This window comes from Pan paniscus, chromosome 9 (genome assembly GCF_029289425.2).
Source record: "Pan paniscus chromosome 9, NHGRI_mPanPan1-v2.0_pri, whole genome shotgun sequence".
Lineage (NCBI taxonomy): Eukaryota > Metazoa > Chordata > Mammalia > Primates > Hominidae > Pan > Pan paniscus.
In genome coordinates this window covers 130,515,650-130,538,707 of record NC_073258.2, presented here as the reverse complement: position 1 = coordinate 130,538,707, position 23,058 = coordinate 130,515,650, and the positions used below count along the sequence as shown (strand labels likewise).

The window sequence follows — 23,058 nt, the reverse complement described above, 5'->3', positions numbered from 1 at the left end:
GCCACAGTGCGAGACTCTGTCTAAAAAAAAAAAAAAAAAAAAAAAAAAAGCCGGGCACAGTGGCTCATGCCTGTAATCCCAGCACTTTGGGAGGCTGAGGTGGGTGGATCATGAGGTCAGCAGATTGAAACCATCCTGGCTAACACGGTGAAACCCCATCTCTACTAAAAATACAAAAAGTTAGCCAGGTGTGGTGGCGGGCGCCTGTAGTCCCAGCTACTTGGGAGGTTGAGGCAGGAGAATGGCGTGAACCTGGGAGGTGGAGCTTGCAGTGAGCCGAGATTGCGCCACTGCACTCCAGCCTGGGCGACAAAGCGAGACTCTGTCTCAAAAAAAAAAAAAAAAAAAAGGCTTCAGCTTAATTTTGGTTGTATAGGCTTACTTAAAAACACAACAAGTCCAGGTGCAGTGGCTCACGCCTATAATCCCAGCTCTTCGGGAGGCTGAGGCAGGCGGATCACTCGAGGTCAGGAGTTCGAGACCAGCCTGGCCAACATGGTGAAACCCTGTCTCTAAAAATACAAAAAAATTAGCCAGGTGTGGTGGCGGGCACCTGTAACCTGAGCTACTCAGGAGACTGAGGCATGAGAATCGCTTGAACCTGGGAGATGGAGGTTGCAGTCAGCCAAGATTGCGCCACTGCACTCCAGCCTGGGTGACAGGGCGAGTCTCTCTCAAAACAAACAACAAAACAGAACTTCAGGGCCCACATTTCCAGTGGACAGTTTAGCAAGCAGAGCCTGTGAAAGGCATCAGCCCATCCTCTGGGGAGGGCAGCCGAATGTCACCGTGCATGCTTTAAATTTTGGATTGCTAATGCATCCTCTGGATGTTAACGGATAAAACTAGGAGTCAAAGGGCGGGCATGGGGGGAAAAGGGTCATCTAAACCCCTTTGCATGGCACGTTAATGCTGCATTTTCAGACCCCATATTCTCGTCAGGGATTTCTCTTGGATGCGCTCGGTGGGGGCTTCTCCATCCAGACCAGCGAGGGGCCTGGGTGTGGAAAATCACCTGCCAGAACCAGGTTCCCTGAAGAATGATGAGACTGGTTCGGAAAAGTTCCAGCACAATGTGGTCCCGGAAGATCACCTCTAGGGAGATACTAACACACCCTCCGAACAGAGCATACAGCAGGAGTGAGTGGATGTGCTGGTCCAGCGGAGGCCGGTTGTGGACGTGGTAGTAGAAGAGGAAACCTGCCACAAACCAGATGGCAGCTGTCAGGGCTATGCTTGGCTTTCACCATCACCGAAGTTTCCTCCTACACCTGTCTCAGCTAGGTTCTTCAGCATTTAGGAAGTTAGTACATAACATTACAGGCAGCAAACAGATGCGAGTAAGTGTATTTCATGAGTATGTTAGGAGTATAAAGCAGCAAGGGATTGTATCTTAAAATCTCTATGGAACCCATGGTGGGGTCAGTATAGGATGGGCCGGCTGAAGCATGTTGGTGATTTGTAACAGAGTGTGTGTGTATACTTGAAATTCAGTTTTGCCCTCAACCTTTTTCGACTCTTGCTGAGGTACAGAAGTGAGGTTGTTAGATGACAAAATGTATTTTCATACCCCAGTCAGTGTGAGTCATACTGGCAATGCTCCCCTAGCAGCGGAGTGGGTCTCCTGAGGCTTGTGATGGAGGCAAGACGGTACCTCCCTGGGCAAAAGGTAGAGTGTGGTTTCGCTTAACCAAAGGGGTGTATCCCCTGCATGGTGGCATTCAACCAGCTGGGGCATTGTGTGTACACGCATGTGTATGTGTGCACATACATCCACACCGAGGAATATGCACGTGTGTGAGCAGGGGCTGCTGGCGGCAGTGGGAAGGCAAGGAGGACTCCTGCAGGGTTAGCCAGGGGCTTTGGTAGCTGCCTGCAAGCCTCAAAGCTTTCATGGGCTACTTTAGGGAATATGTCACCTGGCCCATCCAGAGTAGAGCACTAGGTCCTATTCAGGTTTTGGCAGTCCAGAGATGTGGATTTTCTGGGGAAGGTTATTATATTTGCAACATTTCTGATATTTTGTACTCTGATCCTTCATAAATATGACTTGTCAGGCTCTCCTTCCTCTCCATCCATTCCACAAAAATTACCTTCCATGAATACTGCCACAGCCATAACCAGTCTGTCCACCCCCAAGGGAACGTGGCTGACCAGATAGGTGAGCATGTCAACAATTCCTGAGACTGCAAAGAATAGGTACATGGTGCTGTGCTGCCAATTCATTAACTTTATCCAGTGGTTCTCATGGTAGAGGTGCAGGTGGGGCCCGTCCGGAACAAACTGCTCTGCCAGGATCCCTGCAGGGAAATGAGGATGGATGTTTTAGAGGGAAGAGTAGCTCTGAGACAAATAGGAGCAAGGAATAACCCAAAGGCATGAGCGAAGCGGAGATGCGGTGAGGTGAGGGTGGCCCGCGGGTCAGCAGAGCTACTTTGCTGCCTCAGGTGCAGCTGCTTCAGTATAAAGTAGGGTGTGTGCTGAGTAACCTGTGTAGACATCTTGCCATTGTTGTTCCTTTTAGGGGTTTGGGGTTGAGAGTAGAAGAATCAACGAACGCAACCACACACAGATCCCCAGGAGGTTTGTCCAGGAGCAGAGATGAGCAAGACATCATCACTTAGGTTGGAGTGTGGCTGATACAATAATCTCTGGGCTTCCCTGCCAAGTGAGCAGTGAAAGAAATCCCAGACAGAAACAATTAGGCTGAAAGCAGAATCCGAGCAGAGACACACTGGTAATCAAGATACCTGTAGGTGCCAAGGGAGGGAAGCGGCTCCCAGGTGCGTGTCTGCAGGGCTGATTTTGAGTGCGTCTCCTTCCTGGGCACAGAGCCAGCTCTGCAAGCCCTGCGCCCCTCCCAGCTCTGTGTTTTAAAACACCGGGTAAACAAGGCAGAGGCCCCACGATGTGGGCCAGAAAATGACGAAACTGCGCCACAGGATAGCTCTTAGTTCTTATCCCTTCTACTTTTATCACCTAATTTGGAAGGCAAAAGATTTGTCTTTATGCCTGGTACCCAAAATGTTCTTGGGGAAGCCTAGAAGAAATCCTCCATGATGACATTTTGGACTCTGTTTCCCAGATACTTGTTTCTCAAGCCAGACCCTTTTTGAATTCCCACACAAAGAGTCAGGAAGTTGTGGAAATGACCCAGGAAAAGTCCCAGTGACACTAGAATGGAAGCCCTGTGACAGCAGCGGCTGTGTGGTTCCCCAGTGTATCTCCTATGCCTGGAACAGTGACTTGCTGGCTTGTGGTAGGAGTGCCAGAGAGCTGTTGAATGAGTACCATTTTCACCCAGTCAAGGGGCCAAATATTGTAATTGTCCTAGCTTTATTTAGGCAAGGTTGATGCTGTCCTGATCCTTTAAGCCACAGGTCCCTGTCACTTCTCACGGGAGGCCTCTCTGATGCCTGAATGGTGAGTGGGGACATTCAGCAGGATGAGGCCAACAAAGCCCTGTGAAGCTTTGCTTCCTCCAAGAGAAGCGATGTTGCTTCACTCTCTCCAAGAAACCGTAGGCCACTGATGACAAGTGGTAACTGTCAGTTGCAGATTAAGACCCCTCATTCCCCCCAGGTGGGTCTGGTCCTGAGGAAGAACACTTGTCACTGTCGTCACTGCTTGTTCCCGGAGGGCCGCAGTGGAGCGGAGTGGATGCAAAGGAAACAGTGGGAGTGGGTGGATCTTGTTGGAATGGGGCAGAGTGAAGGAAAATCCCTCTCCAACAGCCCTCTGCTGCTTTTTCTCTCCCACTGGCTAATTTACTAATCTACATAAACTCTCTCTCTATAAGCGCTTGAGACTTGAGGATGAAGATAAGCCAATGGGTTGGGTGTTAACTACTGTAAGGATCTGGAGGGAGAGACAATTGAGGAAAAAAGGTGATTTTCTACTTTGTCACAACTAAGGTACGTGAGCCTAATCTATTTTGTTTTTTTCTCTTTTTATTTGTGTCATATCTTTTTCATACAGTGGGTGTTTTGCTCCTACAACTTTCCATACCTGTGTCCTTGTTGATTTGATAGTTTTTCACAGTGTCCCATGATGTGAGAGCTGTCAACCGTTAGTATTATAAAGCTCTGTACACAATGGATCTTACGATAAAATAGTCTAGTGACCATCGGGAAATTGTTGCCCTATTATCTCTGCCAGTGGAAACATCTATTTCACAGGGCTCAGAAAATGAATTAAAGGTTCTGGGTATGATGAGGAGATTCCCTAGACCAAATGACCCCTGCTCTTACCAGTGACGGAAAACAAAGTCCTAATTGCGGCTTCGACGATCTCGAGACGCTGATAGTAATGTAGCGGGCTGTTCTTCCGCGTGTGGCTAAAGTACTTCAGCGGGTACTTCACTGACCAACACAGCCCAATGATCAGGAAGAAACTCCCTGGAAGCGCGTGGCCCTTGAAATTTGCCATCAGGACACCTAAAAAATTAGGGGAAGGCTGTTAGGTGGCTAATGAAGAAAGCAAACAAATGTATATTTTGGCAGGAAACACAATACGTGCCTGAGATTGCAAATCATAAGCCACGTTAAGAAGGATCAACACATTCTCATAAAACAAGCCTTATGTTACGTCACTGAAGTCTCATCTGTAAAGTGAGTTGCATAACCAACTGGACTCCACTGTCTGTAATGCTTTAAACGTGGGTAAAATAAAAGGATGAGGGTGGGGAAAGAGGAGGATAGGTAATATTTATTGATCTCAGATAGAGAAACCTTCCAAGGCATAAACATAAAGGGTGGAACTAGAAAAGAAAAATGTTCAGCTATATAAGCATCTTTTAATATCAAGAACATCAAAAGGTAAACAACAAATCAGAAACATGCTTGTAGCAGTTGGCTGTTACATTAGAGTCTTTACAAATTAATAAGAAAAAGACCATAGGAGAATAGGCAGAAGACATGAACGGATGATTCACAAAATAATACAAACAAATTATAAATCTCCCGGAAATTAGAGATGGGCAAACGAAAGCACAACATCATTTTTCACCTAATTGGAAAATAATTTTAAAAAGTTTTGGTGTGGTGGTCTAGTACAAATGAACCTGGTCAATATGATTCACATTTTGTAAAAATCAGCATAATGATATAAACATCACCTTATTCCAAAAATTTTCAGGCATGATTTGCTGTTATCCCATTTGCAGTAGCATGAAACTATAGCTAGGATTTATTCAGAAGTAGATTGATTATTTTCCCCACTGGCCTGGGTGGTTACCTAAAGAATATGTAGGGTGGGAGAAAAATACCAGTTGTTGGTGATTGCTATGGTTTGAATGTGTCGCCTCCAAAATCCAGGTGTTGCCAAGGTGATAGCATTAAGAGAAGGGGATTTTTTTTTTTTTTTTTTTTTTTTTGAGGCAGAGTTTCACTCTGTTGCCCAGGCTGGAATGCAGTGGCACGATCTCGGCTCACTACAACCTCCGCCTCCCAAGTTCAAGTGATTCTCCTGCCTCAGCCTCCCGAGTAGCTGGAATTACAGGCACCCGCCACCACACCTGGCTAATTTTTGTATTTTTAGTAGAGACGGGGTTTCACCATGTTGGCCAGGCTTATCTCAAACTCCTGACCTTAGGTGATCCGCCCACCTCGGCCTCCCAAAGTGCTGGGATTACAGGTGTGAGCCACCACACCCGGCCGAGAAGAGGACTTTTAAGAAGGGACTAGGCCATGAGGGCCCCTCCCTCCTGAACTAGGAGCAGATGCCCTCCCTCATACAGGGGTTGGCTGGAGGGAGCTGGTCCCCTGTTTGTCCTCCTGCATGTGAGGATGCAGCCCTCAGCAGACACCAGATGCTGGTGCCTTGATCTTGGACTTCCCAGCTTTCAGAACAGTGAGAAATAAATTTTTGTTCTTTATAAATTACCCAGTCTGCGTATTCTGTGATATCAGCACAACAGGGACTAAGACAGAAACTGGTACCAGAGAAGTTTATAACATTTATAACCAGGTGTTATAACAAATATGTAAAAATGTGGGGGTGGCTTTGGAACTGGATAATGAATACAAGCTGGAACAGCTTTGAAGTGAGTGCTGAAAAAAGCCTGGATTGCCATGAACGGAGCCCTAAGGATGATTCCGGTGAGGGCTCAGAAGAAGAGGAGAGCTGTAGGTGTGGGATATGAGCTGTGGGGAAAGCCTCGTTCTTAGAGATTGCCTAAGTGGTCATGAATAGAATGTTGATAGAGATACCGATGGTGAAGGCAATTCTGATGAGGTCTCAGACAGAAATAAAGAACAAGGTATTGGAAACTAGAAGAAAGGTTATCCTTGTTAGAAAGTGGTAAAGAACTTAGCTGAATTATGTCGTGTTCTAGGACTTCATGGAGGGCAGAACTTAAGAATGATAACCTAGGATATTTGGCAGAAGAGATAGAAAGCAAAGTGTTCAGGATGCTGTGTGGCTTCTCTTAACTGCTTATAGAAAAACATGAGAGGCCGGGTGCGGTGGCTCACGCCTGTAATCCCAGCACTTTGGGAGGGCGAGGCAGGCAGATCACCTGAGGTCAGGAGTTTGAGATAAGCCTGACAAACTTGGTGAAACCCTGTCTCTACTAAACATACAAAAATTAGCCGGGTGTGGTGGCAGGAGCCTGTAATCCCAGCTACTTGGGAGGCTGAGGCAGGAGAATCGCTGGAACCCGGGAGAGGGAGGTTGCAGTGAGCTGAGATCGCGCCATTGCACTCCAGCCTGGGTGACAAAAGCAAAAACTACATCTCAAAAAAAAAAAAAAAAGAAAGAAAAACGTGAGAAAAGAGAAATTATTTGAAGGCAGAATTTATCATCAAAAGGAAAGCTGAAGGTCAATATCTGAAAAATTCTCAGCCTAGCCATGAAAAAGATAAAAACGTGTGTGTAGGAGAGAAAACCACGGGTATGGCCACATGACTGATAAGGAGATTAGTATGTGTAGAAGGAAGCCAGGTGCTAGTTATCAAGACAACGGGAAAATGACCCCAAAGGCATTTCGGAAAATGACCCCAAAGGCATTTCGGAGAATGACCCCAAAGGCATTTCGGAGAATGACCCCAAAGGCATTTGGGGCTGCCTTGCTCATTATAGGCCCAGAGGGTTAGAGCCTTGGGGCAGAACAGTTTCAGGGGAAGGGCCCAGGCGCCTGTGGGGTCTCAGAGATCACTGCCTAGGGCCACCTCAGGTCTCTGCCCCCCACATTTCCAGCAGAGCATTCCTCCGTCACCCTAGCTGTGGCTCAAGCAGGACCAGGTGCAGGTTGGGCCACTGCTCCAGAGGGCGCAAGTTATAAACCTTGGTGGCATCCATGTGGTGCTAACTCTGTAGGTATGCATACTGTATGAGCTGTGGGAGCACGGCCGCCTCCACCTCGATGGAAAGGATTTCTTTGACCTCAGGGCCTGAGCAGAGATTTGTCACCGGGGTGGAGCCACTGCAGAGAGCCCCCAGTAGGCCAATACTTAGGGAAGCCTTGGAGGTGGTATCACCTGGAGCCTTGGGGCCCACCACCCACCCCAGTGTGTTCAGAAGGTGAGATATGGAGTCAGATAATATTATTCTCAAGCCTAAGATCTAATGTTGAGTTTTGGACTCACTTGAGACCTGTTGTTACTCCTTTCTTCCTTCCTGTTTCTCCCTTTTGGACTAGAAACATCTGTCCTGTGCCTGTCACGCCATTGTATTTGAATCAAAGTACGCAACTCATTTGAATTCACAGGCTCACAGCTGGAGAGAAATTTGCCTCAGGATGAAATTTATCTCAAAGTGAATGAGTCTCTCTCATACCTGACTTAGATAAGATTCTGGACTTAGATTTTAAAGTTCATGTTGGAATGATTTAAGGCTTTTGAGGGCAATTGTGGTGGAATGAATGTATTTTGTTTGTGAGAAGTACGTGAATTTTGGGGGGCCAGGATTGGAATGCTATGGTGTGAATGGGTCCCCTCCAAAATTCAGGTGTTGCCGGTGTGATAGTATTAGATGTGGGGCCTTTAAGAGATGATTAAGCCATGAAGGTTCCTCCCTTGTGGATGGGATTAAGCACCCTTATAAAGGGCTGAATGGAGGGAGTTGCTTCCCTTTTTTGCCCTTTCTGCCATGTGAGGCTACAGCCTTCAACAGACACCACATGCCAGTGCCTTGATATTGGACCTCCAAACCTTCAGAACTGTGAGAAATAAATTTGTTCTTTATAAATGACCCAGTCTGTGGTATTTTGTTATAGCAGTACAAGCAGACTGAGACAGTGATCTAGAAAAGACCACCCCGGAATGTAAAGCATTCCTGGTCTGCACAGCGTATTCCAACCCTGGACACAGGCCTGTCCCTCTAGCACCAGCTACATTGTCAGGGCTGTTTCACATCTTACACATTGACAGATGAGGGTCCCACCCATCATCAAGAACTTCATAAGCTTTTAAAAAAATGCTTACAGTTTTCAGAAAATCAACTCGTATGAAAGACTTATAGTGAAAAGCAACAGCCTCATGTTCTATCCCTCCTCACCCCCAGCAAAGCCACTTTCAACCCTTTCAGCTGTTTCCTCCGGTATTTACCTCCACCATTGTAGTTAATGGGTGGGTGCAAACGTAATGGCAAAAACCACAATTACTTTTGCACCAACCTAATGCTTTGTGCATGTGGCCATTTGTTAATTCATCATTGTCAGGCATCACCTACCAACTTCCTGGAGCTCTCTCACAGCCTCTCCCTCTTCCCCACCCTGCTATTTTCATAGCAGTTGCATTATACTCGTTTGTTGAAATCATTAGTTTCATTATCATGGCTCTGTAAATCCAAAGTCCTTACCAGGACCAATAAGGCCATATATGATCCTGGGCCATCTCTTTGATTTCTCCCAGCACTCATCCCCTGCCACACTGGATCCCTTCCATTCCCTTAAACAGCTGAGAACACTCCATTCCTGCTTCAGGACATTGCACTGTCTGTGGCTTCTAGAACAGCGTTCCCACAGGGAGCCAACAGTTGTCTCCTTCACTTTACTCAGGTCTCTGTTCAAATGCCACTTTATTCCGTGACTACTGCATGTACAATAGAGGCCTGCCCCACTTTTCAATCTATGTAGACTTGTAACTTTTCTGTAAAGTATGAATCACCATCTGATATTGCAGACTGATTTTTTTAAGCATCTGTCATCATCCACTAAAATGTGGGCCTCTGGAAAGCAGAGATTTGATCTATTTGCTTATTGTGGTTAGTCCACAGCTTACCGCAGGGCCAGACACAGAGTGAGCACTCAGTAAATACTTGTGGAATGAATGAATGCGGATCCAAGTAGTGTATTATGGGTTATGTTTTCTCTAACACTTTTTTTTTTTTTTGAGACAGAGTCTTGCTCTGTCGCCCAGGCTGGAGTGCAGTGGCATGATCTCTGCTCACCGCAACTTCCACCTATGTGTTCAAGTGATTCTCCTGCCTCAGCTTCCTGAGTAGCTGGAATGAAGGATGGTGCCACCACGCCTGGCTAATTTTTGTATTTTTAGTAGAGACAGGGTTTCACCATGTTGACCAGGCTGGTCTTGAATTCTTGACCTCAGGTGATCCACCTGCCTCGACCTCCCAACATGCTGGGATTACAGGCGTGAGCCACCGCACCTGGCCTAACACTTTTGTTTTATTCTGGGGTTAATCATTGCATTGTTTTTTTACTTGTTTATCTTCCCAAATACCGATCACTATGTTTTTCCTTCAAAGGGCTAAAAGATCTGTCAAATGTTGACCAAATTAAATTCTAGACATTTTAACCTCAGATAACTTATTTCTGTTTTATTCCTAGAGACCTGTTTTGAGAATATTCTCTTTAAGATTGAACTGGCTGTCTGTCCTCCTGGGGCATTCTGCACCATCTTACAAATTCCCTTTGCCTTTTTCTTGTTTTCCACCCACCCTACCTTTTGCTGCAGCTTCCAGAAGAGGCTTTTCCTTGTTTTGGATCCCCTGTTTCTTGGATGCCATTTATTTTTCTTTCTTGGCTTATTTCCATTAATATAAGTCTAGCATTCCCAAAACTATGCATAAAAGGGAAATTCCTTGAGAATTTGCATAGTTGACAATCTCTGCCTTTTTATTGGGATGGTTTATTTAGTCCATTCATATTAATGTAATTATTGGTGTGGTTATATTTATAGTTGTCATTTTGCTATTTGTTTTCTGTCACTCATGCATTTTTTTGTTCCTCCGTGCCTCATTTCCTGCTGTCATTTATGTCTAACAAGTAATTTTAGTATACCATTTTAATTACTTTTTTCATATTTTAAGCTATATATATATTTTTCCTACTGCATGCTCTAGTCTAGGGATTATAGTATGCATCTTTAAGTTACCATGGTCTATTTTAATAGTAACTTAATTCTGATAAAATATAGTGACTTTGTTCCAATATATAATAGCTCTATTTCCTACCCCTTCCTTCTTGCATACACACACACACACACACACACACACACACACACAAAATAAGCCATTAATATATATGAATGGACTAAATAAGCCACTCCAATAAACAGGCAGAGACGTGTGCGTGTGTACACATATATGTACATATCATATTTATGTTTGGGCTTGTTATAAAGTTTTTAAGATTTAAGAATATATAAAGTCTAGGTTATAAACTAATGGTGTGGCAATTATTTCTTGAAGCAATTTTACATTTTTCAAAGCATGAATATATATTATATTCTTTGATATTTAATCACCTATTTACCATTTCCAGTGTTCTTCATTTCTTTCTGTCCATTTTAATAACTCTAAAACCTCATTTTCTTTCAACCTGAAGGATGTCCTTTAATATTTTTTCAGCTTTATTGCGGTATAATTGACAAATAAAAATTGTATATACTCAGGGCATATAACATGATGATTTGATATATGTATACATTGTGAAATGATTGGTATGATCAAGCTAATTAACCGAGTTATCACCTTACCTGGTTACCCTTTCCTTTCCTTTGTAATGAGAATCCTTAAGATCTGCTCTCTTAGCAAATGTCAAATATAGGGTTTATTATTATTACTATTATTTTTAGAGACAGGGTGTCGCCCTATCACCGAGGGTGGAGTGCAGTGGCATAATCGTAGTTCACTGCAGCCCTGAACTTCTTGGGCTCAAGTGATCCTCTGCCTCAGCCTCCTAAGTAGTTAGGACTACAGGTGCAGGCCACCACGCCTGGCCAATTTAAAAACTTTTTCGTAGAGACAACGTCTCGCTATGTTGCCCAGGCTGGTCTTGAATTTTTGGGCTCAGGCTATTCTCTCGCCTCAAACTCCCAAGGTGCTGCGATTACAGACATAAGCCACTGTGCCTGGCCAGTATATTATTATTAATGATAGTCACCCTCCTGTACATTAGGTCTCCAAAATTTACTCATAACTGCAAGTTTGTACCCTTTGACCAACATCTCCCCATCTCCCCCACTGCTCCAGAACCCTGGTAACAGGTATTCTATTCTGTTTATATCCAGTTTGATTATTTTAGATTCCACATATAAGTGAGATCACACAGCATTTGTCTTTCTGTGTCTGGCTTATTTCCCTTAGTATAAGGTCTTCAAGGTTCATCCATGTTGTTGCAAATAGCAGGATTTCCTTCTTTTTAAAGGCTGAATAATATCCCATTCTATATATATATACACCACATTTGTTTTTGTCCATTCATCAATCATGAACACTTAGATTGTTTCCATATCTGGGCTATTGCAAACAAAGCTGCAGTGGCCATGGGAGGGCAGATATTCAAGATAGGGAGTTTATTTCCTTTCGATACACACACAGAAGTGAAATTGCTGGATCTTAGGGTAGCTCTATTTTTAATTTTTTGAGAAACCTCCACACTGTTTTCCATAATAGATGCACCAATTCACATTCCCACCAGCAGTATGTAAAGGTTCCCTTTTTCCACATCCATACCAATCTTGTTCTTTTGTTTTGATTTTTTGGCAATAGCCATCCCAACAGGTATAAGGTAATATCTTATTGTGACTTTGATTTATATTTCCCTGATGATTAGTGATGCTGAGCATCTTTTCATAAACCAGTTGGCCATTGTATGTCTTCTTTAGAGAAATGTCTACGCAGGTCCTTTGCCCACTTTTTTTTTTTTCTCAAAGCAGAAAATTTATTGCCTACATTCTTTGACTACAATGCTATAACAACAGAAATATTTTCTTTTACAAAAATCTCAATCACCTTAAAAATTTTTTGAGTCACTAAATAACTTTGGGTCAAAGAAGAAATCAAAACTGCAAATAAATAAAAGCAAACATCAATTGGCATTGTATACATTAGAACATATGAAATAGATTATAGTAAAAAAATTATTAAAACACAAAGAATCCAGGATGTGGAAAGCTGGGATGAGTATTACTCACACCCTAACAGCAATGATAGCAGATAAACTACAAAATCATAACTCTTCCTAAACTCATTTGAGAACTGAGATCATAGGGCAATCAAAAAGTCTAAAATGGGCTGGGCACAGTGGCTCATGCCTGTAATCCCAGCACTTTGGGAGGCTGAGGCAGGCGGATCACCTGAGGTGAGGAATTCAAGACCAGCCTGGCCAACATGGCAAAACTTTGTCTCTACCAAAAATACAAAAAATTAGCCAGCCGTGGTGGCGCATGCCTGTAGTCCCAGCCACTCGGGAGGCTGAGGCAGAAGAATCGCTTGAACCTGAGAGGCGGAGGTTACAGTGAGCCGAGATTGCACCACCGCACTCAGCCTGTTGCCTACTTTTTAATAGGGTCATTTGTTTTTTACTATTGAGTAGTAAGAGTTTCTTGTATATTTTGGATTTAGCTCCTTATTGCATATATGGTTTGCAAATATTTTCTCCCATTCTATGGGTATCTTTACTCTCTTCATGGTTTTCTTTGCTATGCAAAAGCTTTTTAGTTTGATACAATCCTACTCGTCTACTTTTGCTTTTGTTGCCTGTGCTTTTGTTGTCATATCAAAAAAGAAATCAACACTAGCACCAATGTCATGTACCTTTCCCTGCATGTTTTCTTCTAGGAGTTTTATCATTTTAGGTCTTACATTTAAATCTTTCATCCACTTTTGGTTGATTTTTGTATATGGTGGAAGATAAAGATCCAATTTCCTTATTTTTTTTTTGCATGTGGATATCCAGTTTTTCCAGCACCATTTATTGAAGATACTATTCTTTCCTCATTCTTGTTCTTGACACCTTTGTAGAAGATTAGTTAACCTTATATGAGTGGGTTTATTTCTGTGCTTTCAATTCTGTTCCATTGCTCTATGTGTGTTTTTATGCCAGTACTATATTGTTTTGATTGCTATAGCTTTATAATATAATTTGAACACAGGAAGTGTGATGCTTCTGGCTTTGTCCTTCCTGTGTCGTTCTCTTTGTGTTTTTTAAAATTCAGTGTTGGTTGAGTTTTAAAAAAATTTGCAATTCAATATTTTTCATCAAACCTGGGAAGCTTTCAGCTATTACTTCTTTATTTTTTTCTCTCTCCCTTTTTGGGGCTTCCATTACATGTATGTGGGGACATTTAGCATCATCCCATGTGTGTCTGAAGGTCTGTTCATTTGTCTTCATTTTTCTCTCTGTTTCTCGAATTGGATCATTTCTATTGGTCTATTTTCATGTTCACTGGTTCTTCCACTGTCTCAAAATCTGCTATTGAGCCCATCTAGTGAATTCGAAATTGTACCTTCCAACTCCAGAATTTCCATTTAATTCTTTTTACAGTTTGTATTTCTCTATTTAGATTCCCTATTTGTCGAGTCATTTAAATCATGTTTTCTTTTAATTCCTTGAACAGTTTTCTTTAATTCTCTGAGGCCGGGCGCAGTGGCTCATGCCTGTAATGCCAGCACTTTGGGAGGCTGAGGCGGGTGGATCACTTGAGGTCAGGAGTTCAAGACTAGCCTGGCAAACATGATGAAACCCCATCTCTACTAAAAAAACAAAAAATTAGCCGGGTGTGGTAGTGGGCGCCTGTAATCTCAGCAACTTGGGAGGCTGAGGCAGGAGAATCACTTGAACCCAGGAGGCAGAAGTTGCAGTGAGCTGAGATTGCGTTACTGCACTCCAGCCTGGGCGACAGAGTGAGACTCTGTCTCCAAAAAACAAAACAAAACAAAACAAAAACAAAAGAAAACTTCAAGCCCATTACACTTCCAACCCCTGTCAGTCCATCTGTGTGGGGGTTGGAGAAGGCCAGTTTTCAAGTCTCCCTTATCTCCCTTGCTGGGCTCTCTCAGGTCTTCTCCATATATGCATAGTTTTTTCAGTCAGCCAGGGATGCGTGAAGAGCTCACTTCAATACTTCTCTGATTCTCATTTCCAGAATCCCCCTGTTAAATTCCTGGTTGGCCTGCTGCTTGCCCCAAGTGGGGCTGCAACCTCAAGCTAGCGAAGCTGTGGATTTGTCCTGCTCATTTCCAAGTGTTCATTCCCATGTTAAGCCAGCAAAGCCAAGGATTTTCAACCCCCCAGCCACTGCTCTGAATTGAATCTGTTTGTGTGGCAGTTTTCATGGCCAGCCCCATCTTACTTAAAAGTCATTGGCTGAGCTGGGGGGTGATGGGAGCAGCCACAGGCAAAAAAAGCCACCATCTCCTACTTGCCTGAAGATCTAGTAGTTTTTTAAGAATAAATGCTGCTCAATTTTTTGCCTGCATTTTGTCAATTTCCAGTTCCCTGAAATGGTTGGTTTTGATAAACGATTTTGTCTAGTTTTATATATTTTTTGGTGGTTTGTTGCTTTTTTTTTTTTTTTTTTACAGAAAGAAATTGCCTGCCTCTTTGTGCTGCCAACTGGAAGGCCTTCTCCTCGTTATTATTTTTTGAGATGGAGTTTCGCTCTTGTTGCCCAGGCTGGAGTGCAATGGTGCAATCTTGGCTCACTGCAACCTCTGCCTCCAAGCGATTCTCCTGCCTCAGTCTCCCAAGTAGCTGGGATTACAGGCGTGCACCACCACGCCCAGCTAATGTTTTTGTATTTTTAGTAGAGACAGGGTTTCACCATGTTGGTCAGGCTGATCTAGAACTCCTGACCTCAAGTGATCCACCTGCCTCAGCCTCCCAAAATGCTGGGATTACAGGCGTGAGCCACTGTGCCCAGCCCGCTTTCTTTTTAAACCCTCCTTTGAACATAAAAAATTTACATTTTTGTTTAATGTTTAACACAGGTCCCTTTCAATATCAAGCTTGTTATACTTCATTTTCCTAGGCAAAGGTGCAGAAAAACCAGCTTTGCAAATGTAGGTCAAAACTGCACAGTGACTAACCGGCTTCCCTCCTCCCTGCCCTTCCTCATTTTTCTCAAAAGCAGTACCTGAAATAAAGGCAGAGTCCTTGTCTGCCTCTATGTACTTGATACCAGCTTGTCAAGACCCACCCTTCCCTTTTACCTCGTCTAAAATTCACACCAGTGGACAGCAGGGCCTGCAGCATGTCTGTAGAAATTTATTTAAACTTATGTATGATTCATAGAAGACTGAGTACTTTGATTTGATGGGGATGGGCTACATTTCTTCCAATAACAAATTGATGGATTCGTTCATTAGATTAGCTCCATTATGGAACACGTGGAGGAGATGGAGGATGAGTCAGTTTTAGTTACAGGAGGAATGAGGTAATAAATAACTTCAAGTAGAACAATAAAAATTTGGACTTCTAAATAATTTGGATAACCCATTTTCCAAATATAGGCTAAGCCCCTGCTGTGGTTTAGCATTAAAAACATTTAAATAAAATAAATGTTAAATAAAAAAGTACTTAAGGAATGTGTTTCCTAATATACACAACTGGTGTGGGCAATATACAACAAAACCTTTCAATCTAAGGACAAACTTACAAATAGGAAAACAAATATCAGATAGTGCTTTTAGGTCAGGTGCAGTGGCTCACACCTGTAATCCCAGCACTTTGGAAGGCTGAGGCGGGAAGATTGCTTGAGCCCAGGTGTTCAAGATCAGCCTGGGCAACAGAGTGAGACCCCTGTCTCTACTAAAAATAAATTAGCTGGGCATGGAAGGGCACGCCTGTAGTCCAAGCTACTCGGGAGGCCGAGATGGGAGGATTGCTTGAGCCTATGAGGTTGAGGCTGCAGTGAGCCATGATCGCACCGCTGACACTCCGTGTCACTCCACCGCTGGGTGACAGAGTGAGACCCTGTCTCCAAAGGAAAAAAATAAGTGCTTTCACAAAGGCAAATTCCCCAACTTTCTTATTTCAATATAGTTCTTTTTTTTTTAAATTTCACATGAGATAGGATAGGAGTGTGAGGGGAGGATTGAATGTTTTGGACAGGTAGTAACTTTGCCTTTCACTTTCTGCTGTGCTGTCTCAGGTCTTCCCCATAGATGCATAGCTTTTCCAGTCGGCCAGGGATGTGTGAAGACCTCACCTCAACACTTCCATGACTCTCATTTCCAGAATCTCCCTATTAAATCCCCGGCTGATCTGCTGCTATGGCCTAGTATTAAAAATAGCAACCAAGCTGGCAACCAAGAAGACTGGAGGTTTGGGCAACTGTTCCTTTTTATTTCATATCTAGGGAGATCATTGGATCCTTCCCTCCCTCCCTCTCTCCTTCCTTCTCTCTCTCTCTCATTTGAGATAAGTGAAATAGAAGATAAGGCAGAAGGAGTCAGAAAGAGAAAATGGAGGCAAGAGTAAGGGAGAATGAGGAGCAAGGAAACCAGAGGGAAGCAGAGTCACAGAAGAGAGAGGAAATGGTGCCAAGGAAAGGAGAAATTATGGTTGATGCCATTTGGCTGTAGTTAAAAGTAAAACTTGATATGGTGCTTTAAAAAAATAAAGCAGGAATTTCCCCTTATTTTAGAGGGGGAAAGCAGGAATGGTGAAGGAAGAGATGTCCACATGAATGGAAGAATCAGAAAAAGGGGGAAAGTGAATTTTGTTTTTCTCCTCAAGTGCCTAGGCTTGGCAACCAGCACTCTCTAACATTACGTTCCTCCCACAGGTGGAGAGTTAAAGCAAATGTCTCCCAGTGTGTGGTGGCAGACACAAAATAATAGATCCCCAAATATCCCAGAGAGCTTGGGCCTCTACTCAGTACCAACCACGTGTTTGACTGAATAAATTATATTTTATCTTTACTGTGAGATATTATATAACCGTTAAAAAGAATGAATTGGAGGTATGCCAGCTGTCCTAGAAGGTTTTTCCTGAGATGTTGGCTGAGACAAGCAAGAAGAGCGACAAGAGCGAAACTCTGTCTCACAAAAAAATTAAGATAAAATTAGCATAATTAAAATTCTTTGTATCATTAAAATTCAGGCAACTTGGGCTCTGTCATAGTACAAGGTTAAGCCATTAGGTCATTCTCGAGTCCAGTGGCTCACAACGGGGACTGGTGGTGGCGCCCTGGCTTCTCTGGGTGGAGACCAGGGACACTGCCGAACATCGTCCAAAGCACAGGATGGCCCCACAACCAAGCCTCTTGTGGCCCGGAGTATCAGCAGTGTCGAGGCTGTGAGATCCTGCTGTCACCCAGGCCTGCTTCCCAAAGCCCTTTAAGTCCTGAAGGGAGAAGACAGCAGGCTGCCTTCTTTCTGTTATTTAAATCCCACTTAACTCCCTCCTAGAGCATGTTCTTCTCCCTTTAAGACTAGCCCGGGGGCTGCACGCGGCGGCTCACGCCTGTAATCCCAGCACTTTGGGAGGCTGAGGTGGCTGGATCACCTGAGATCAGGAATTTGAGACCAGGCTGGCCAACATGGTGAAATCCCATCTATACTAAAAATGCAAAAATTAGCTGGGCATGGTGGCGGGCACCTGTAGTCCCAGCTAATCGGGAGGCTGAGGCATGAGAATAGCTTGAACCCAGGAGGCAGAGGTTACAGTGAGCTGAGATTGAGCCACTGCACTCCAGCCTGGGCGATAAAGCAAGACTTAGTCTCAAAAAAAAAAAAAAAAAAAAAGAAACTAGCCTGGGTAACATGGTGAAACTCCATTTCTACCAAAAAGAAAAGAAAAAAAAATTAGCTGGGTGTGGTGGTGCGTGCCTGTAGTCCCAGCTACTTGGGAGGTTGAGGCTGCAGTGAGCCATGATTATGTCACTGCACTCCAGCCTGGGCAACAGAGGAGACCCTGTCTCAAAAAAAAAAAAAAAAAAAAAAAGCCCAGTGCATTGGCTCATGCCTGTAATCCCGGCACTTTGGGAGGCCGAGGCTGGCAGATTGCCTGAGGTCAAGAGTTCAAGACCAGCCTGGCCAACATGGTGAAACCCTGTCTCTTACTAAAAATACAAAAATTAGCCGGGCATGGTCGTGGGCACCTGTAATCCCAGCTACTCAGGAGGCTGAGGCAGGAGAATCTCTTGAACCCAGGAGGCAGAGGTTGCAGTGAGCTGAGATCGCGCCACTGCACTTCAGCCTGAGAGACAGAGCAAGACTCCGTCTCAAAACAAAAAAAAAAAGAAGAAAAAAAAGAAACCCCTCACTCTCACCAGTCTTCTCCTTCCCCAGCCCTATCTACACGTGGTAGAGACCAGCCCGGGCTGGTCCTAAAGGGAGAAGAGCATGCTGTAAGAGGGAGTAAGTGGGATTTCAATAACAAAGAAAGAAGGCAGCCTGTTCTCTTCTCCCTTCAGGACTAAAGGGCTTTGGGAAGCAGGCCTGGGCGAGAGCAGGATCTCACGGCCTCGGCATTGCTGAGACTCTGGGCCACAGGGGTCTTGGTTGTGGGGCTGTCCCGCACATTGCGGGGTGTCCAGCAGGCAGCCACCAGTTGATTTTATATTTCTACAGGTTTGCCTTTCAATTCATAAATTGAATTATATAATATGTGGCTGGCCCTTTCTGTTGGCACGATGTTTCCCAGGTTTCTCCATGTTGTAAGCATGAATCACCACTGAGTCCTTTTGATGGCTGAATGGTATTTCATTGTGTGGGTAGACCACATACACTGGTTGCTAGGGCTGGTAACACAGTACCACACACTGGGCAGGTTAAACAACCATTTATATTCTCAGTTCTGGAGGCCTCTCTCCTTGGCTTGGAGATGGCCATCTTCTCTCAGTGTCCTCACATGGTCGTCCTCTTGTGTGTGTCTGTGTTCTTATAAGGACATTACTCATACTGCATTTGGGCCCCACCCTAATGATCTCATTTTAATTTAATTACTTCTTTAAAGATCTTATCTCAAAAGAGTCACATCCTGAGGTACTGGGAGACAAGACTTCAACATTTGAATTTGGAGAGAGCACACTCAGCCCATAACACCCTGTCCTCTGCTCCCTGAAAACCCATATCCTTCTCATATGCAAAATACACTCCTCCCCATCCCTACAGTGCCAAAAGTCTTAACCCAGATCAGCATCAGCTGTAAGTCCCAAATGTCATGTAAGTATCGTCTAAACCAGGTATGGGTGAGATTTGAGGTATGGTTCATCCTGAGGCAAAATTCTTCTCCAGCTGTGAACTTTTACGACCAGACAAGAAATTATCTGCTTCCCAAACAGGACAGGCAGAGCATAGACATTTCTAGTTTAAAAGTGGGACATTGGAAAGAAGAAAGTGGTCATGGATCTCCTGTCCTGGAACCTGGTAGGGCAAATTCCGTTCAATTTTTTTTTTTTAATGTGAGATGGAGTTTCACTCTTGTCACCCAGGCTGGAGTGCAATGGCGCGATTTTGGCTCACTCCACCCTCTGCCTCCTGGGTTCAAGTGATTCTCCTGCCTCAGTCTCCCAAGTAGCTAGGATTACAGGCATAGGCCACCATGCAAGGCTATTTTTTGTATTTTTAGTAGAGACGGGATTTCACCATGTTGCCCAGGCTGGTCTCCAACTCTGATCTCAGGTCATCCACCTGCCTCAGCTTCCCAAAGTGTTGGGATTACAGGCGTGAGCCACTGCGCCCAGCCCAATGCCAAGGCTTGAGGATAATCCTCTTTGGCTCAGTGTTCTGTTATCTGGGTGCACAGGGTGGCCCTGCCTTCCAGGGCCATCACCCTGATTCCTCTACCCTAAATGCTGGCCCCACCCCTTGGTCCTGGGCTGGGGCATCCTGGCCTGCTGAAACCAAGGAAGTGGCACCAGACCTGCCCCTGAATCTGTGTGCCTGGGCCCAAGGTGGCAGTAGCAGCCTGGCAGATCTCTGAACTGGCTTCAGAGTCATTCTTCCCTTTCCTTTAAGGATAACTCATGATCACTGCCATATCGCTGTACTGGCTGGTCCTGCAGAATTCCAAAAGTCTGACAATCTTCCTTCATTTCTTCCTATTTCTGTCTCCTTTGGTCCAAACTGGCAATGTCTGCTGGTATAAATTCTCAAAAACCTTGTTGGCCTCCTATGCAATCCACAGGGGGCAAGGCCATTTGACAAGAGGGCCCTCCACAGATGTTCCTGGGAAAACCACATCTCTGTTCCCGACTTGCTGAGTTGGTTGACTGTATCCATGCATCACATTGGCCATCTTTTCAGACAGGGGTTCAGCCACACCCTTGGTCTTTTCTCCAGAATGTGCTTTCACATTTTTTGTAGAATGGATAGACGGAGAATTTTCCAAATCTTCAAGTTTTGGTTCCTTTTTTTCTAAAAATTCCTTTTTTAGCTTGTCTCTCTCCTCTCATATTTTACTATGAGCAGCAAGAAGAAATCAGGCCACCTTCAGTACTTTGCTTAGAAATCTCCTCAGCTAAATATCCAAGTTCATCATTTATAAGTTCTGCTTTCCATGAAACATGAGAATCCAATTCAACAAATTTCTTTGCCACTTTATAACAAGGTCTATCTTTCTTCTAGTTTCTAATACCATGTTCCTCATTTCTGTCCAAGATCTCACCAGAAGTACATTTAACATTCATATTTCAGCCAACATGCTGTTCCTGATGATACATGTATTCTCTAAGATGACAGATGTTTCTCTCTCTCTCTTTTTTTTTTTTTTTTTTTTGTGGAGATGGAGTCTCTCTCTGTCACCCAAGCTGGAGTGCAGTGGCATGATCTTGGCTCACTGCAACCTGTGCCTCCCAGGCTCAAGCAATTATCCTGCCTTAGCTCCCCGAGTAGCCGGGACTACAGGTGCATGCTACCACACCTAGCTAATTTTTGTATTTTTAGTAGAGATGGGGTTTCACCATGTTGGCCAGGCTGGTCTCAAACTCCTGACCTCAGGTGATCCACATGTCTTGGCCTCCCAGAGTGCTGGGATTACAGGCGTGAGCCACTGTGCCCAGCTGATAGGTGCTTTCTCTACAGCTCTGTTCTTTTCTTTCTCAGTCCTCACTGGAATCACCTTCAATGTCCACATTTCTGTTGCTGTTTTTTTTTTCCTTTGAGACTGAGTCTCGCTCTATTGCCGAGGCTGGAGTGCGGTGGTGTGATCTCAGCTCACTGCAACTTCTGCCTCTCAGGTTCAAGCAATTCTTCTGCCTCAGCCTCCTGAGTATCTGGGATTACAGGCGCACGCCACCACGCCTGGATAATTTTTGTATTTTTAGTAGAGATGGGGTTTCACCATGTTGGCCAGGCTGGTCTCGAACTCCTGAGCTCAAGTGATCCGCCTGCCTCAGCCTCCCAAAGTGCTGGGATTACAGGCGTGAGCCACCGCGCCCGGCTAAGGTCCACATTTCTATCAACAGTCTCTTTAAGGCAGTTTAGGCCTTTTCCAACATGCACCTCCAAACTCTTCCAGCCCTTACTCACTGTTTAGTTCCAAAGCCACGTCTGCTCACCAGCACCCTATTTCTTGGTACCCAAATCTGTACTGGTTGCCAGGGCTGCTGTAACAAAGTCCCACAGACTGGGGGACTTAAACCATAGCCATTTATCTTTTAACAGTTCTGGAAGCTAGACGTCTGAGACCAATGCATTGGCAGAATGGGTTTCTTCTGAGGCCTCTCTCCTGGGCTTGCAGATGACCGCCTTTGCCCTGTGTCTTCAAATGGTCTTCTTTCGGTGTGTGTCTGTGTCTAAAGTTCCTTTTTTATTTCAGACAGAGGTTTGCTCTTGTTGCCCAGGCTGGAGTGCAGTGGCACAATCTCGGCTCACTGCAACCTCCACCTTCTGGGTTCAAGTGATTCTCCTGCCTCAGCCTCCTGAGTAGCTGGGATTACAGGTGTCCGCCACCATGCCCGGCTAATTTTTTGTATTTTTAGTAGAGACGAGGTTTCACCATGTTGGCCAGGCTGGTCTGGAACTCCTGAGCTCAGGTGATCCACCCACCTCAGCCTCCCAAAGTGCTGGGATTACGGGTGTGAGTCACTGCGCCTGGCCCTAAAATTCCTCTTATAAGGATACCAGTCATATTGGATTACTGTCCTAATGACCTCATTTTAACTTGATTACTTCTTTAAAGATTCTGTCTCCAAACACAGGCATATTCTGAGGCACTGGAGGTGAGGACTTCAACATATGCACTTGGAGGTGGGGGGAACAAAATTCTGCCCATAACGCCATATGTTATTTATCCATTCATCAATTCACACTTACATTTCCTTTTTTTTTTAATTTTTCTGTTTATTTTTTGAGACAGAGTCTCCCTCTGTCGCCCAGGCTGGGGTGCAGTGGCACAACCTCAACTCACTGCAGCCTCCGCCTCTCAGGTTCAAGCAACTCTCCAGCCTCAGCCTCCCAAGTAGCTGGGACTACAGGTGCGCCACCACAACCGGGTAATTTTTGTATTTTTAGTAGAGATGGGGTTTCACCATGTTGGCCAGGCTGGTCTCGAACTCCTGACCTCAGGTGATCTGCCTGCCTTGGCCTCCCAAAGTGCTGGGATTACAGGTGTGAGCCACCAGGCCCGGCCAATTAACACTTACATTTCCTTTCATAGATTTAATTACTAAATCAATACAAAAAATAACTCTCAGGTGTATAACAAGCTACAAAGATTTCAACCTTACTAAGTTTTTTTACTTTTTATTTCTGTGACAGTTTTTCCTGATGGCTCTGAAAGTCACCCTAAGATGGTTCTCTGTACTTTCTTGCCATTACTCTTCTACTTAAAAAGAAACCCACTCCTATTGACATATAATTTACGTACCATAAAATTTACCCTTTTAAGGTGTTTAATTTGGTATTTTTTGGTTTACTAACAGC

At 44.4% G+C, this 23,058-nt stretch overlaps 1 protein-coding gene across 1 annotated transcript in view; it reads right to left on the bottom strand.

The window, feature by feature from the left end:
- The window catches only part of TMEM45B (transmembrane protein 45B), a 43,011-nt gene that overhangs the window by 3,097 nt on the left and 16,856 nt on the right, over positions 1-23,058 (bottom strand). The window contains exons 2-4 of the mRNA XM_003819874.6: positions 4,251-4,436; positions 2,094-2,300; positions 1,016-1,200 (exon numbers count right to left, since the gene is read on the bottom strand). Of these exons, the coding sequence (XP_003819922.1) occupies positions 1,016-1,200; positions 2,094-2,300; positions 4,251-4,428 (570 nt within the window). The 5' untranslated portion in view covers positions 4,429-4,436. The remainder of the gene's footprint in view (positions 1-1,015; positions 1,201-2,093; positions 2,301-4,250; positions 4,437-23,058) is intronic.